At 41.4% G+C, this 13,320-nt stretch overlaps 1 protein-coding gene across 1 annotated transcript; it reads left to right on the top strand.

The window, feature by feature from the left end:
* The first annotated feature begins 2,877 nt into the window (after positions 1 to 2,877).
* On the top strand, positions 2,878 to 12,243 carry rab24 (RAB24, member RAS oncogene family). Its single transcript, XM_012823331.3, has 9 exons — positions 2,878 to 3,479; positions 4,612 to 4,756; positions 5,188 to 5,256; positions 8,469 to 8,547; positions 8,879 to 8,946; positions 9,134 to 9,233; positions 9,534 to 9,584; positions 10,557 to 10,616; positions 11,130 to 12,243. Exons 2-9 carry the CDS (start codon positions 4,640 to 4,642, stop codon positions 11,189 to 11,191), a joined length of 606 nt encoding a protein of 201 aa, XP_012678785.1. The 5' UTR covers positions 2,878 to 3,479; positions 4,612 to 4,639; the 3' UTR covers positions 11,192 to 12,243.
* Positions 12,244 to 13,320: the final 1,077 nt, after the last annotated feature.

Here is a 13,320-nt window from a genome sequence, read left to right as displayed (position 1 = left end):
GGTTCACCTGATATTAATTCTTGTGATCAGCCAGCTATGTGTCTCATACATGGAGGACAAACTGTTTTATTCATGCCTACTCTCCAGCTTGTAAGCATCCATTTTCATCTCAGCTATGTCAACGTTTTCTGATGCTCGTTCTAGGACTGCATGTAAGGCCAACTACCGTATGTATGACAATGAAAGGTTTGTCCGACACTTTGTTTCTGTGCTTACTGGGCCATCTGCCTCAGCATACCCACTCCATTTCTACTGCTGAAAAATACAACTTTTAGAATATAGATAATAGGTACTGTTATAACATTTAACTATTCAAATGTAAATTATTTGTATGACTAATTAGCATAAAGCAGATTATGTTGGCAATTAAAAACTAAACAGCAGCACTACTTTGAATCTAAAACAACATTGTTAAATTGTGCAGTTTCATGAAAATCGGCCTTTTTAATCTTGCAGACTGACAAAAAGGCAGACACACCCACCTGAAAATATATCCTCCATAGCGAAAGTAATTACAGTGAAATAATGTACATAAATGCTGTACATAAATCATAGTGAGCATCTGTCATGATTTGGGACTTCCTGGCCTCTAGAGGGCGCCAAGCAAGAGACTCCATCCCTGTTGTGTTTGTCCATGTGCTTCTGTTGACTTCCTTCCTTCTGTTTTCCCTTCATTGTTTCCACCTGCTAGTTAATTAGTCACATGACCAATTAAGTGTAGTATTTATACCTGGTTGTTTTTTGTGTTGTTGGCTGTGTCTTTGGTGTTTTGTATTCCGGGTTTCTTGTGTCCGAATCTCAAGTTCTCTAGTCTCCACTCGCCAGTTACCGGTCTTTGATCTTTGTAAGTCCTAGCCTCTTGTTTTGCTGTTTTTATCTGTCTTGTTTTGCAACCTGTTTTTGAATCTTCCGAGCGTTAGAACCTTTTTCTGTGTTTTCCTATTTTTGTTGGTGAGAATAAAAAGGAAAATGTATTCTAGCACATCCTGCGTTTGGGTCCAACTACCTTCACTTGCTCAGTGAGTTTGTCATCAACACACTTCCTGAGATATCCTTTCAGACAGATGAAATAGATGTGCAAAGGAATCAGCAAGCTGAGTGGGTTATGTGAGGTTGTAAAGCCATGCCAATATTGATGCTACACAACTCACTAAACCATCTACCTTCGTTTACCAATCTGTGGTCAGGTAGCTACAAACCAAGTGGTTATGGTTTGTCTTCCGTGCAGGAGACATATTGCTGGCTGATCACAAGGAAGGTTGGGAAAACCATTATATCAATATTCTTAACGCTTTACATTAAAGAGCTCCCATAGCTGTCTCCATACTCACACTAGCAAGTCTTAAGTAAAGGAAGTATAGGCCTACTGCAGCTAGCTGTAACTCAGGTAGCTGAGTTAGAAGGTGAAAGGAAAGGAGTCCAACACACTCAGATACATATTTAGTTTGTTGACTTCTGTCAGGAAGACCCTTTCAGCTGCATAGTGAGTTTGTTGACACTCGCTGTAGTATTGCCACAACCAAATGCGCTAGATTTGCATTTTTGCAGGTTCCAGTTTTAAAATGAAAATGAGACAATGAATGGGGTTTTGGAAAACCATAAGATGACATCCATTGCAGTTAAATAATTGCTTGAGACCCCGCATTCGATTCTGTTAATTAAAATGCACAGGTATGTGGTAGTCCGTAGACCCATTATATCTCTGAAATATGTTTGTGGCTATCCCTCTGCTAAAGTAACAGACTTCAAAGCAAGTCACTTAGCCTTGCGTCTTCAATTTCATAAGGTGAGCAAAAGCTAACCATAGCTAGCTTTACCGAGCAGCGATTGCATCAACCTGTAGACTATACTCCAATAACTAATATCTACTTAACTGAACAATACAGAACCACTCTGCCTATTCAACGTTTGCAACCTCCATCTTTGTCTTTTTTTGAGGATTCTGTCTGTCTGATTTCCATGCTTGTATGTCTGCAGGCAGGCTGCAGCACCTGCCGCGAGTGTGCTTGATTGTTAGCAGTTCTCACCGACAAATGACTGGAAGATGGATAGGGGAGGGAAGGACGGAGGTGGTTTGTTGTGTGCTATGCTGTTGTAGGCTTTATGCAGTTTAGACAGGGTATGAACTAAATCTATCAGTGTATTTTAGGGAAACATTCGTCTAACACTCCAGCCAGATGTCATAGATGGTTACATTTTGCCCCCTCTCTCTAATGAAAAGCACAATGCCTAGGCCTGTCTTCTTATATATAGTAATGATATTACTAAAGGCCTTAGACATGGTGCTTTATTACAAGATTTGGTAGGACAGTCTTGCACGGGACCAGTCGTGTGGGAAGGCCATTATTTATTTGAATAACTGCCGTCAATATGAGACAGTGCTTCCATGTTTAAGATAGTAATAGCATTGTCGTTACTGAAGTAAATTATGGTGACTATTATGTTGATTACTAGGATCTTAAACATTTTAAGGCGTAAACAAACATTCATTGGTGATTATTCAAATAAAGGTTGGTAATTGTTCAAATGAAGACGTGTGATAGATTATGCTAATTTTGTATGTATTGATCTTTCAGCCGGGGTATTATAAAAGTGCAATGGTGTATTTATTATGGTTACAATCGAGACCGGGAGCAAAATGTCGACGTCCATGGCCTTTAGACTGGGTGGGATGTTTCAACTCGTCAAGATTTCTCAAAATTGTGTCGATAGATTATGTTCATTCTTTCAGTTGGTAGTGTACTATAAAACTGAAACGGTGTATATGCCAACGTCGTGATAGAGTGAACTGAAGTCAGTGGGCACCGTAAATCTAGGAATAGTCGAGTCCAGAGAAAAAAGCAACGGACAGCTTGACGCCAGTCAGCCCTGACAAGAGTGACAGTGGAGTTGGTGAAGGATATCCCCACAGCTGTGATTTGACTATAGGCAACAAATATGTAACTTAAAGTTAAAGTATTTAAAACCATTATAGGAGGATCATTATATCGATCCTACGGCATGTAGTTCAGCGTGAATCTACATAGTTTATCTTATTCTCAAACATGAAAGAAAACGACTTAACACTCAGTGTTATTATTCACTAGCAAGACGTTTGACAAAGTTTGGAACTTACGGGCTTCCGTCGCCATATTTGTTCTTGCATAATCATATTTAAAATACTTTCCTTCCTGTCTTGAACAGTCTAGTCACAGCTATCAGAAGAGTCTGTCTGCACACTTGCAGACCCATGGCCACAGCGGTAGACCACCAGAAAGCGCACTGTCCACACTCTGTTTGAGTCTATTGTTTTTCATTAGTTGAATAGCTATTATCTTTGAAGATATGGAGTCAACTTAAACGTTAGCTGTCTGAAGACCTGCCCTATGTGTTGCGCTCGTATAAGAGGCAGTCTTAAATAGCTCGACGCTAGCTGAATAGCTAACATTAGCTAGCAAACAAAGCAAAATCCAGCTAATTGGAATCTCTGGCAACAAAAGGTAAATAATGGTTTTAATTGTGCACTTAAAGTAGATTTACCTGCACTATGATTATGTTTTATTGTGAAAATGTGATCTAATCACGAATCCGATCATCTTGCCTCTATATTATCAAAGTTGGTTTGCCAATTTGATTTGTAAATGTTGTTGCCAGGTATCAGATACGAATAGATAACGTTAATTGTCGAATTGCCACTGTTAAGCTACTTAACGTTAAACCTTAAAAGGCGTCCTGTCAGCTTTGAGTTTCTATCTGAAAATACAACGTTACATATCTAAGTCGTAAGTGACAGGGACATTAGCCAGCTAACAGAATAGACGCCTATAAGGACTATGTTAAGAGTAAGTTGAACGTTAGCTGTCGACTTTTCAGCTAACAATCGAAGCTAGCTAGCACAGCTATGTTTGCAAACATTTTCAACAAAGATGACGTTTAGCTAACAGACAGTGGTTTTAGCTTTTTGGTATTTTAAGCACACATCAATGCGTCAGTGGCGATGTCAGGTTGTTTTTCAGAAGTTAGAGCGATAGGTAGGATGGATACCATTAGCGTGCTAAAATTGTCTTGAGGTTGATAGCCAGCTAGCAAGTTTATGGCTATTCCTTATATAACGTTAATGGGCTAGCTAGCAAGATACATCGTACATGTTCAGCTGATAACTTTATTTATTTGTATTTTTAAACGCAGCAAGTTGTACTGCAAATTAAGCTAGCTAGCTACGACAATTAACCGTGGTCAATACGACGATATTCGCAGTCAACAGACTGTTTACCTGTTCTCAAATTTCCATCATGGGATTTCGCAAGTTGGCTAACAAGCAGCTGGCTGTCTTACACATTATGCTTTATAAAATTAACGGATTATGTGAAGAAATAAAACCACAAACGAAATGGCAACATCTCTGTACAACAGACTTGGTACTCTGGGTTCATTAAAATAGAGGAATCAACATATTTTGCTTTATCCTTGTCAGTTAAACTTTTGTGCATTATTGTAGGAACAAGACGTTACAGTAAAACATGCTAGACCTGCATTTATTATGCCGCTTATAGTAGTTGGCTTTTGTAGACTTCTGAATGCTAAGTTACTTATCAGGAAGCTTCATCACCTTCCCCTTTGGTTATGTTCCAGCTCTCATCAGGGACGAAACTTTCTGACCATGACTGCGATGCGCGTGGATGCCAAGGTGGTTATGTTGGGAAAAGAAAGTGTTGGAAAAACCAGTCTTGTGGAGCGATACGTCCACCACCGTTTTCTTGTCGGACCCTATCAAAACGTAAGGGTTGAGACTTTGTTTCCTACTTGCTTGCCGGGATGTACAGTAGCTGTAGGATGATAAAATCTGTATGTGAACTCTAATATTCTCACATGACACATGAGGGCCTCTGTCAGTGTTAAGTAATTAAGCAAAACGTGGAGGTCCCCTTTAAGCAACTTCACTGTTGAATCTGAGCGTGACCAAATTCTTGCCAGAGATGGGGAAACTCCACAGCCTGGGATGAGTTATTCTGGTGACAGAAGGACATTCCCAGTGACTAGATAACGTAATGACCGATATGTAATGTGTGTTTGTGTGGGAAAAATAACTTAATTATGTTAAAGAAAACCTAGGTAACGTGCTGACCTTCAGGCTCTACCATACAGGGGGAAATTATGAGATGAACTGAAGTCACACTAAACTGTTTTTCTTTCCTTTTCATTTCCTAGACTATTGGAGCTGCCTTTGTTGCCAAGCCAACCCATGTAGGAGATAAAGTTGTAACGCTAGGAATATGGGTGAGTGTCATATAAGCTACTTTCAGATTACAGGCAGCATTTGACCTAATTCTCATTTTTACACGTGACCCTGACTTTCTAGTCAGTTTAGATACATACAACATAGGAAACAAATCTGTTCTGCTGCTTTGCCGACTCAGTGGTTTGTTAGGAACTGCTTAGTGACAGAAATGTCTGAACATAGCTGTAGCATGTTTGTGCTCAGTTCCCTAATATGTTTGTTATGATATTAGCCACTCTAAGTGTATGAAGCAGAGGTGTACCGGTAGTTAATTAGTACTACCTTCACCTTGTTGTAAGTCCAGTTCATGGTTTTCATTGGTTTGGGAGCCCATCAGTTGGGAGGTCTTTTTACATAGGTCCAAATCCCCCTTGTAAAATGAATTAGATTCAAGGTGGTTCTAATGTTGTAAAGGGGAATCTCCTTAAAATACAGGTGGATGCCTCTGAAATGACTCTTCAACATCCCTGTCAAGCATTTTGGCAGATGCCTCTATTATGTTTTGCGGGGCTAAGCCATCACTAGGGGAGTCTAACTCCCCCCATGGATAAAAATGTGCCTCTGTGTCTGTTCACCATTAAGAGAGCACTGCATGTACAACTGGTTAAACAAACAGTTTGGCCGGTTTGGTGCACAGTAGACTCTTGGCCCTTTTGGTCTCCCAAGTGGACTCCATTTGGCCTTCTTCACAACTGGTACCCCTTTCCCCACAAGAATCTTCACACATCCAACATGCAACGACATCAAGACGCAACCAAATGTTGCTCCCCCCCCTTTTCCCACAAGAATCTTCACACATCCGACATGCAACGACATCAACACACATAATCAAAGACACAACCTTAAAACAGTTTTCCAAATATAAACGTCCTTCCTTTTGATAGGGCACATATTGTCAATGTGTGCTGCTATCAACATCATTTGGAATTCCAATTTCTCGGCTGCTTGTGTCTGAGGTACAGTCATTCTCCAGGCCAGGCTAGCTTCCTCTTTGGGTCTTTTGTCTTGAGGCAATACCAATTGTGTTTGTAGATTATGTACATTCGGAACTTCTGTACTTTTTCTTCTTGTCTGTGAAGAGTTACACCTTCTGGCTTTGTGTCCCCTCTTTCCACATGAAAAACAAAGTTCTGCTTTTCTGATCTGTTGTCTTTGCAGTTCCTTGCACCTTACATGTTACCTGTGACCCTTCTTTTCACATGGATGACAGACTATGCCTTGATGACTGCCCCCTCTGTCTTGGCAATGTCTTGCGATGTGACCCTCTTCTCCACATGCATAGCAAACAAAGTCTTCATACCTTGCTACTGCTTCATATCTTGCTACTTCATACCACTACCTGGGCAGTGTCTCACAATGTGCCCGTCCTCTCAACATGTACAGCATATGATAACCCCCAATGGATTGCTTCTCCTTAAGTTTTACCGCTCTTGTGTTGCCAATTAGGAGAACTAGAGGATTCCGGCCCTCTTTGTTTCCTGTTCTGTTGGGAACGATTACTTCCTATAGCTGCAGCAGTGTGTTATTTTTTTTTTTTAGAAATGGCCTGATTATTGTAAACCTGTGTCATTTTAGCAATAATTTCATCATAGTCCGCGAACAAAGCAAATTTATAGCGAACATCCTCAGTCGTGATGCCACTGTATGTCTTAAAAGCTTCCAGTAACCTTTCTGTAAAGCCTGCTGGCTGTTCCCCTTTCCTCATTGTAACTTCGGCTAACTTTTCTGGATTGACAAATACAATCCCCAAGACCTCTAGTAGTGCTTTTGTTTTAGTCCTGGTTATTTCTCATCCTATTCTTTACTTTATCTGCCAAGGCTCTAGCTAATGTAGACGGAAGGCACATGCTCAGCACAACACAAGCATCAAAATCTGTCAGTCTGTAAATGTTCACACAGGTCTCCAGACTGGTGAGGAATTGTAGAGGATCATGTCTGCCAGGTTCAAATTTTCCCACACTCTTTAACACTGTGATGTATTTAACAATTAGATCTTCCATTCTAAAGTTCTAAAAAAAAAAAACACCACCAACAAGCTTGCTTTATTTGTCAGTCTACTACTCTCTGTTATCCAGCCAACTTATTTTAATACTATGCCACAATTCGTTGGGCTGACCGCACTTCTTCGGGTCTTATGTCACAATGTCACACTCGCCTACACGTCCTAAACGTCGGCTTATGAAAAATTCTGCCACTGTCCGTTGGCACAACCACAAAACTTCAGGGGGGTTTTCCTGGGCCACAGTACTTCAAGCACAAACCTCATACTCGTTTCAGTTACTTTAGAAACGTTTCACGGTCTGGGCCTCTTTGTTTCAGCTCCTTTAGTAACTTATTCTGACACAATTCTGTCACCTCACTACTTTGGGTCGATTTCAGTTACTTTAGAATCGCTAACAAAACTGCCCCGAGCTGATCCACAGCAGAACACCTCCTGCTTATTAATGGAACAAAGACAAGAAGCAGATGATTCCTATCCTTAAACCTCTTTTCTAGATTGTTTTAAACGTGCAGATTTCCTGAAACAGAAGAATAGTAGAATACTCACCAATTCCCCTCTTTTTTCCAGAAATTGCAGGATGGGTGGCTCGCCAATTGTAAGAAAGTTTCTTTGGTGGTTGATGCAGCAAGCTGTCTTTATTCCAGTAAAGTGCAGTAACGAAGCACGTGGAACATACTCCACATTCAGCGGTGCAGATCTGAACCACAAGCATCTCCAACTCTAGCCATATATACTGTTCAAGACACCTCCTATATTTTAATTGTCAATGAGTTAGGCTTCTAATGCAAACAGGTCTGGCAACCTTTTGTTGTTCTGTATGATAATCAGGTTTCTCTGACCCGCTGTCTGAGATGGTTCTCAATGGCCTACCCCCATTTCCATACTATGATTAGTTGCAGTCACTTACACCTCAGTTTGCTTCCTGACCCCAAGTGTCTGAGCAATACCAGTGTGGGGACCTTTCCTTTGTTACCATAAGATGACCATTTTGGATATTATGCTGACCAACTTTTGGTGGTCACAGCAGCTGCTTGATCATGAATCTCATGTTCACTCACAGGATATACTGTCATTTCTTACTACAGGTCTTGGCTACGCCCTGGTGCTGTGCCATATCAGCTTAGTTACACAAAGATTCTATGGTAGTTTTGATGACATGTAAAATAAATAAATAAATAAATACTAAACCTTTGCCCTTTTGAATGACAGGACACCGCAGGATCAGAGCGCTATGAAGCCATGAGTAGGATCTACTACCGAGGAGCCCGTGGAGCCGTCGTGTGCTATGGTGAGTTGGCTTGCCCATGTGGCTACCAAACAAGAGTTCTTATCTCTCTTGATGTGATATGCTAGTTTGCCCTTGTGAAATATGAAATTGTTATCACATTCATTTCTATGTGCTCTTTTACATGTACTTTTTACCTGGACAGTCTTTATGGTAGTAAAGATGTGATGACTTCGAAAGTCATCACACACAACCTGTTTCAGGACTTTATTCTCTAAAACAATGTCTGCTCCTTGTCTGATCTGTAAAGTTTCATTTCTGATGGCTCACATATTTCCACACGATCTAGAACCTTCCATGTTACCTGTGACGTCATTTTCGTTTTCCCCTCTAGACCTTACAGACAGCAGTAGTTTTCAGCGGGCCAGGTTTTGGGTGAAGGAATTACAAAATTGTGAAGAGGTATTGTCACTTTTTCTTGGTCATTTATTCTCTTACTCTGTCTGATTGTGGAGTTTCTTCAATAGATTTGTACACTTAGTTAATGTTTGAAAATGAAGTCTATTAAAAAAGGATTCCAAAAGCCCTTGGTTCATTTGCTGCTACAACATTGACTTAGTCTTTGCCAATGTGTTTTGTCTTTTTTAAGCACTGCAAAATCTACTTGTGTGGCACTAAAAATGACCTTATTGAGGCGGACAGAGGGCTGCGACAGGTGGACTATCACGACGTGCAGGACTTCGCTGATGGTAAACCTGCTGCTTTATGTGTGTGATACTTAAAGGTGCAGTCCTTGAATATAATCACGTGTAGTCTTAATAGTAAATGGGGGCTTGGGCCCAGCCATACACTATAGGGGGCGCTCGTGCTCCAACCTTGCTTCAGGAGCACAGAAGGGAGGGTTGTATTGTCTGCTGAGCTCAAATATTAACAACCTTTCGCCATGATCAAGGACTGCACCTTTGACGTTATGTGTGTGATATCTGCTTAGTGATGTGGATGTGTGAATCACTCGGTGTCATTACAGAGTCAACTCTGTTTCCTTGCAGAAATCGGGGCACAGCATTTTGAGACATCTAGCAAAACTGGAAGTAACGTGGGTGAGTAATGCCAGCATGTGGTGTTTCTGCTTTTCAATGTTCTTGTTCAGTGTTATACTAGTTTTTGGCAGGGATGTCTGCTAGCTTCCGGTAAGAATTCGGTGTGTTCAAGTGTTTGTGAGGACACTGCGCAAGATAGAAACGGATCTGAACCAGACTTGCTCACAAACAATTCACAAACATCCATTCATCAGTGGTTCCCAATCTGGGGGTCCTGATTCCTCTGGGGGTTGCTAAGCCCTCTTTAGTTCATTGAATTCATTTCTGTTAAGAAGACAACTATATTATACTAAAATGGCTCTTTCAGAAGTTTTTTTTATGTATGAAAAAAGGAAAATAATGAAAACTTTCAGTTTGACTTCATAGTGGCAATGGGCAACATTAGAGCTGAATGTATCATTTGCAGTGAGAAATTTAAGTACGAAACCCTGTAAACTGAAGTGGCATAAGACTGCTAGACACACTGAGACTGAGGTGAGTTAAACCAGGGAATTGTTCCTCAGAAAATAGGAACTCGTGGTGACTAAGAGCAGAGGCGTTAAAAGGGAGGAGACAAATCACGGGGGAAATGAATGGGGGAAATAGAACGGGATCTGTAGCGCAACATGGCGGATTCGTAACTGGAAGTCCTACCCTCTGTTATAAAGAGCCAATCGCATTGTTGGAAACGGTCTAACTGACGTTTCTCCTCCCTGCACGTTCTGTTAGCCACACCGCAAAATATTGGTGCATGCACAGTGAGCAAGTCAACTGGACGTGCATTCAATTGGTTGAAGTGATGTGTGGACCTCGGGTGGCCAACATATTTAAGACTGTACCCACTGTCCAAAAAAAGGTTGAGAACCACAGCATCACATGTTGGGACCACGCTTTCTCTCCTCAGTCCAGTCTTGATTGAGAGAATCTGTTCATTAGGCTCTGTCTCCCCAAACAGATTTGTTACAGTCCCTTGTGTGTTTTGTTGGTCTACAGATGAGCTGTTCCAAAAGGTTGCTGAAGACTATAACAGCTCGTCGTTTGAGGTCATGCCTGGTGAGACACCCTTTTTCTCTCAGACGCTGCAAGGTTACCAAGGTTACCAAGTTTAGGAATCCTATATATTTAAACTCTGAAATTTGCACCTACGTTGTCTGATTAAATTGGAGAGATGAATCTGACACACACACACACACACACACACAAAACAGATTCAAATTGCTATGACAAATGATGTATACTAAACCCTGACATAACATCAAACATTAAAGGAGACGTTGACTGAGAACTTTGAACAGAGATTAATAAGACGTGTTCTTTGTGACAACTGTCACGGTCCAGTGGTCTTAGAGCTGCTGACCGAGTGAGTTACTGATCAAGCGTTTGCTCTTCAACTGAGGATACTCTGCAAGATAGGGCCAGATTTTGCTGATGCATTTACTTTTTTAGTAACTTTTTAAAACGTTTTTCTTTACTATTCACCTAATAATATTAATATTTTGACTTCTGCTTCAGCTACGACTCTACTGAGACTGGCGTTTGACCCTTTTCTCATTTCCCTCTTTGCAGAGGAGCAAGGGGTAGACCTTGGTCAGAAGAAGGACTCTTATTTTTATGCCTGCTGCCACTGACTGATGCTCTTACGCCTGTGGCCAGCCAACTACTTCAGAGCCTTATGCTCCCAAAGGGGAACTCTGTTCCCAGGTCTTACAATCTGGGCATCTTTTTAACGACACCATCCAACACCATCAACAACAAAAATGCTGCCATTTATCGTTTTTGTGCCAAGCGGTACAGGGTGTCGTTCTGCCTTCTGTTTTAGTTTTTTTCTTCTTCTCCCTGATCCATTTTTTTTTTGGCAGGACAGGAACTCGGTGATGGGGAAGAATTTTGTATTGTGCTGTGAGACATCACCTCAGTGTTTTTTTTTTTGTTCTCCCTTCTTCTCCACCTCCTTCTTGGGGGCAAAGGTATGGTGGAAGAAGGGCACTGGGGCAGAAGACGGCCCAGTGATCCCAGTTGGAACACTGACCCTGTGTACTCTGACACCCTCTCCGGAGCCCTGCGCTTGTTACAGTGTGAGCACCTTCTGTCTGCTAAAGACTGTTCACTTCGCTCCTATGGCCTTCGTTCTGCAGTTAGAAATGCCTTCTGCTTCAGATACAGATAGTACCATTTTTTTTTGCTATTTTTGGTTTAAAAATAATTTCTTTTTGCAGTCTGTTTGGTTTCGTCGATTGTTTGAACACTATTTATACATTTTTTTTGTTGTTGTTTGTTCTGACCCTTGGAGGATGACCAGTCCGAGAGTCATTACATGTGGAGTCTAGGTTACCGCTCGATCACCTTAGCAACACCTGCTACTTCAGTGTTTTATCAACTCAAGCTGTCTCAAATACTACACCCACACAAAGAGAACCGTGAGCAGGAATGTTCCCATCCCAGAGAAATGAGGAGACAACCCGATCTCTCACCAAAAAAAAGGCTGTGTAGCTTTTATTGAGTTATACAATGTCTTGTCAAGTGTACACATTTTGCACACAGACCCTCTACCAAATTGATCTTGCACAGCAAAACACAGAACTAAATGAGTGCTGAATTTACGAAGAATGTCGTGTTTAATGTTTACAATGTTTTTAGTGGTCTGTTTTTATTTAATTATACTTTAAGTGTACATTTGGAAGAGCCTCTCTAGTATCTCTTTGTCTGAACATGTTGGGTAGAGTTCTGTTATGCTCTCTCCGCATGGGGGGGGGGGGGGGTCTGAGTTTGTGTTTTAACTGCTATGTCTGCCTCTACAGGACATGGAGAAGAGCATCATCTACTAAGTTATTCTAAACAAATCACTCCACATTCGAAACTATGTTTACAGAGCACCTTTTTAAGACTAGATTGGCATGACCGAGAGGATGTAGTCGACGTCGAGATGCAACTTGTGAAAGGTGTCCATTATGCTGATTTATCACTTGATTTTGCACAAAAACCATCTAGCCCTACTACTCCTGAATGTGTAGCACAAACAGAATTACACTGATGATTGATGGAGACGTTTCAGCTGGTAGAGACATTGATCTGAATAATTCAACAGCAGTGGGTCAACCAGGAGAGTGGTGATGGTTAAAATTGGCCATACATACAAGATTGACAAAGGGCTGACATTGAAGTCGGCCTCCCATGAAGACAAATCAAGTACCCAACCAGATTATGCATCACTCAACCTCTGGAGTAGCAGGATGTTTTTGAGGCCTATATGATGTACGGAAGTGGGAAGCCTTGGGGCAGTGCACGCATGTCTCTCTGTCTCTCTCTCTCTCTCTTCCAATCTAAATGGAGTGTATCGGGCAAACTACTGCTTTGGTCCCAGGCTGGTGTGCAGTTTGCGTGGTTTTTGTCGGATCAATCCAAATACTGAACTTCATAGTTTATTGCCTCTGTGTTTCACACACATATCTGCGTGTAACAGATCTGTAAACAGGTTTGGGACTACCTGGGCAAGCTGTAATAGAAATGTGAAGGACGTCGTGCCACACAAGCACAAAACGAGAGGCTCATTTTGATTCTCTGTAGTCTGCTTTTCTCTTTTCCTTTTTCCCGGTGGATCTGGCTGGTGTGTGTGAAGCTCTCGCAGTGCTGAGTCTGAAAGGGACCAGAGACTATAGGACGATGCCGCTCCAACGATTCCTATTTTTTTTGCAGGGGCCTGGATTCTCTTTACGACTATGTAGCACTTCAAAATAAGCATTAACCTGCATTGCACATC

The sequence above is a fragment of the Clupea harengus genome, chromosome 8 (assembly GCF_900700415.2).
Source record: "Clupea harengus chromosome 8, Ch_v2.0.2, whole genome shotgun sequence".
NCBI lineage: Eukaryota > Metazoa > Chordata > Actinopteri > Clupeiformes > Clupeidae > Clupea > Clupea harengus.
Note: the sequence above shows the minus strand (reverse complement) of the source record. Positions and strands in the feature narration are given on the sequence as shown.

Coding starts and splice junctions, on each gene's coding strand:
- rab24 (XM_012823331.3), top strand. CDS start 4,640: ATGACTGCGATGCGCGTGGATGCCAAGGTGGTTATGTTGGGAAAAGAA. Junction 8,548..8,878: donor TGGAGCCGTCGTGTGCTATG/GTGAGTTGGCTT, acceptor TTTCCCCTCTAG/ACCTTACAGACAGCAGTAGT. Junction 9,234..9,533: donor CGTGCAGGACTTCGCTGATG/GTAAACCTGCTG, acceptor GTTTCCTTGCAG/AAATCGGGGCACAGCATTTT.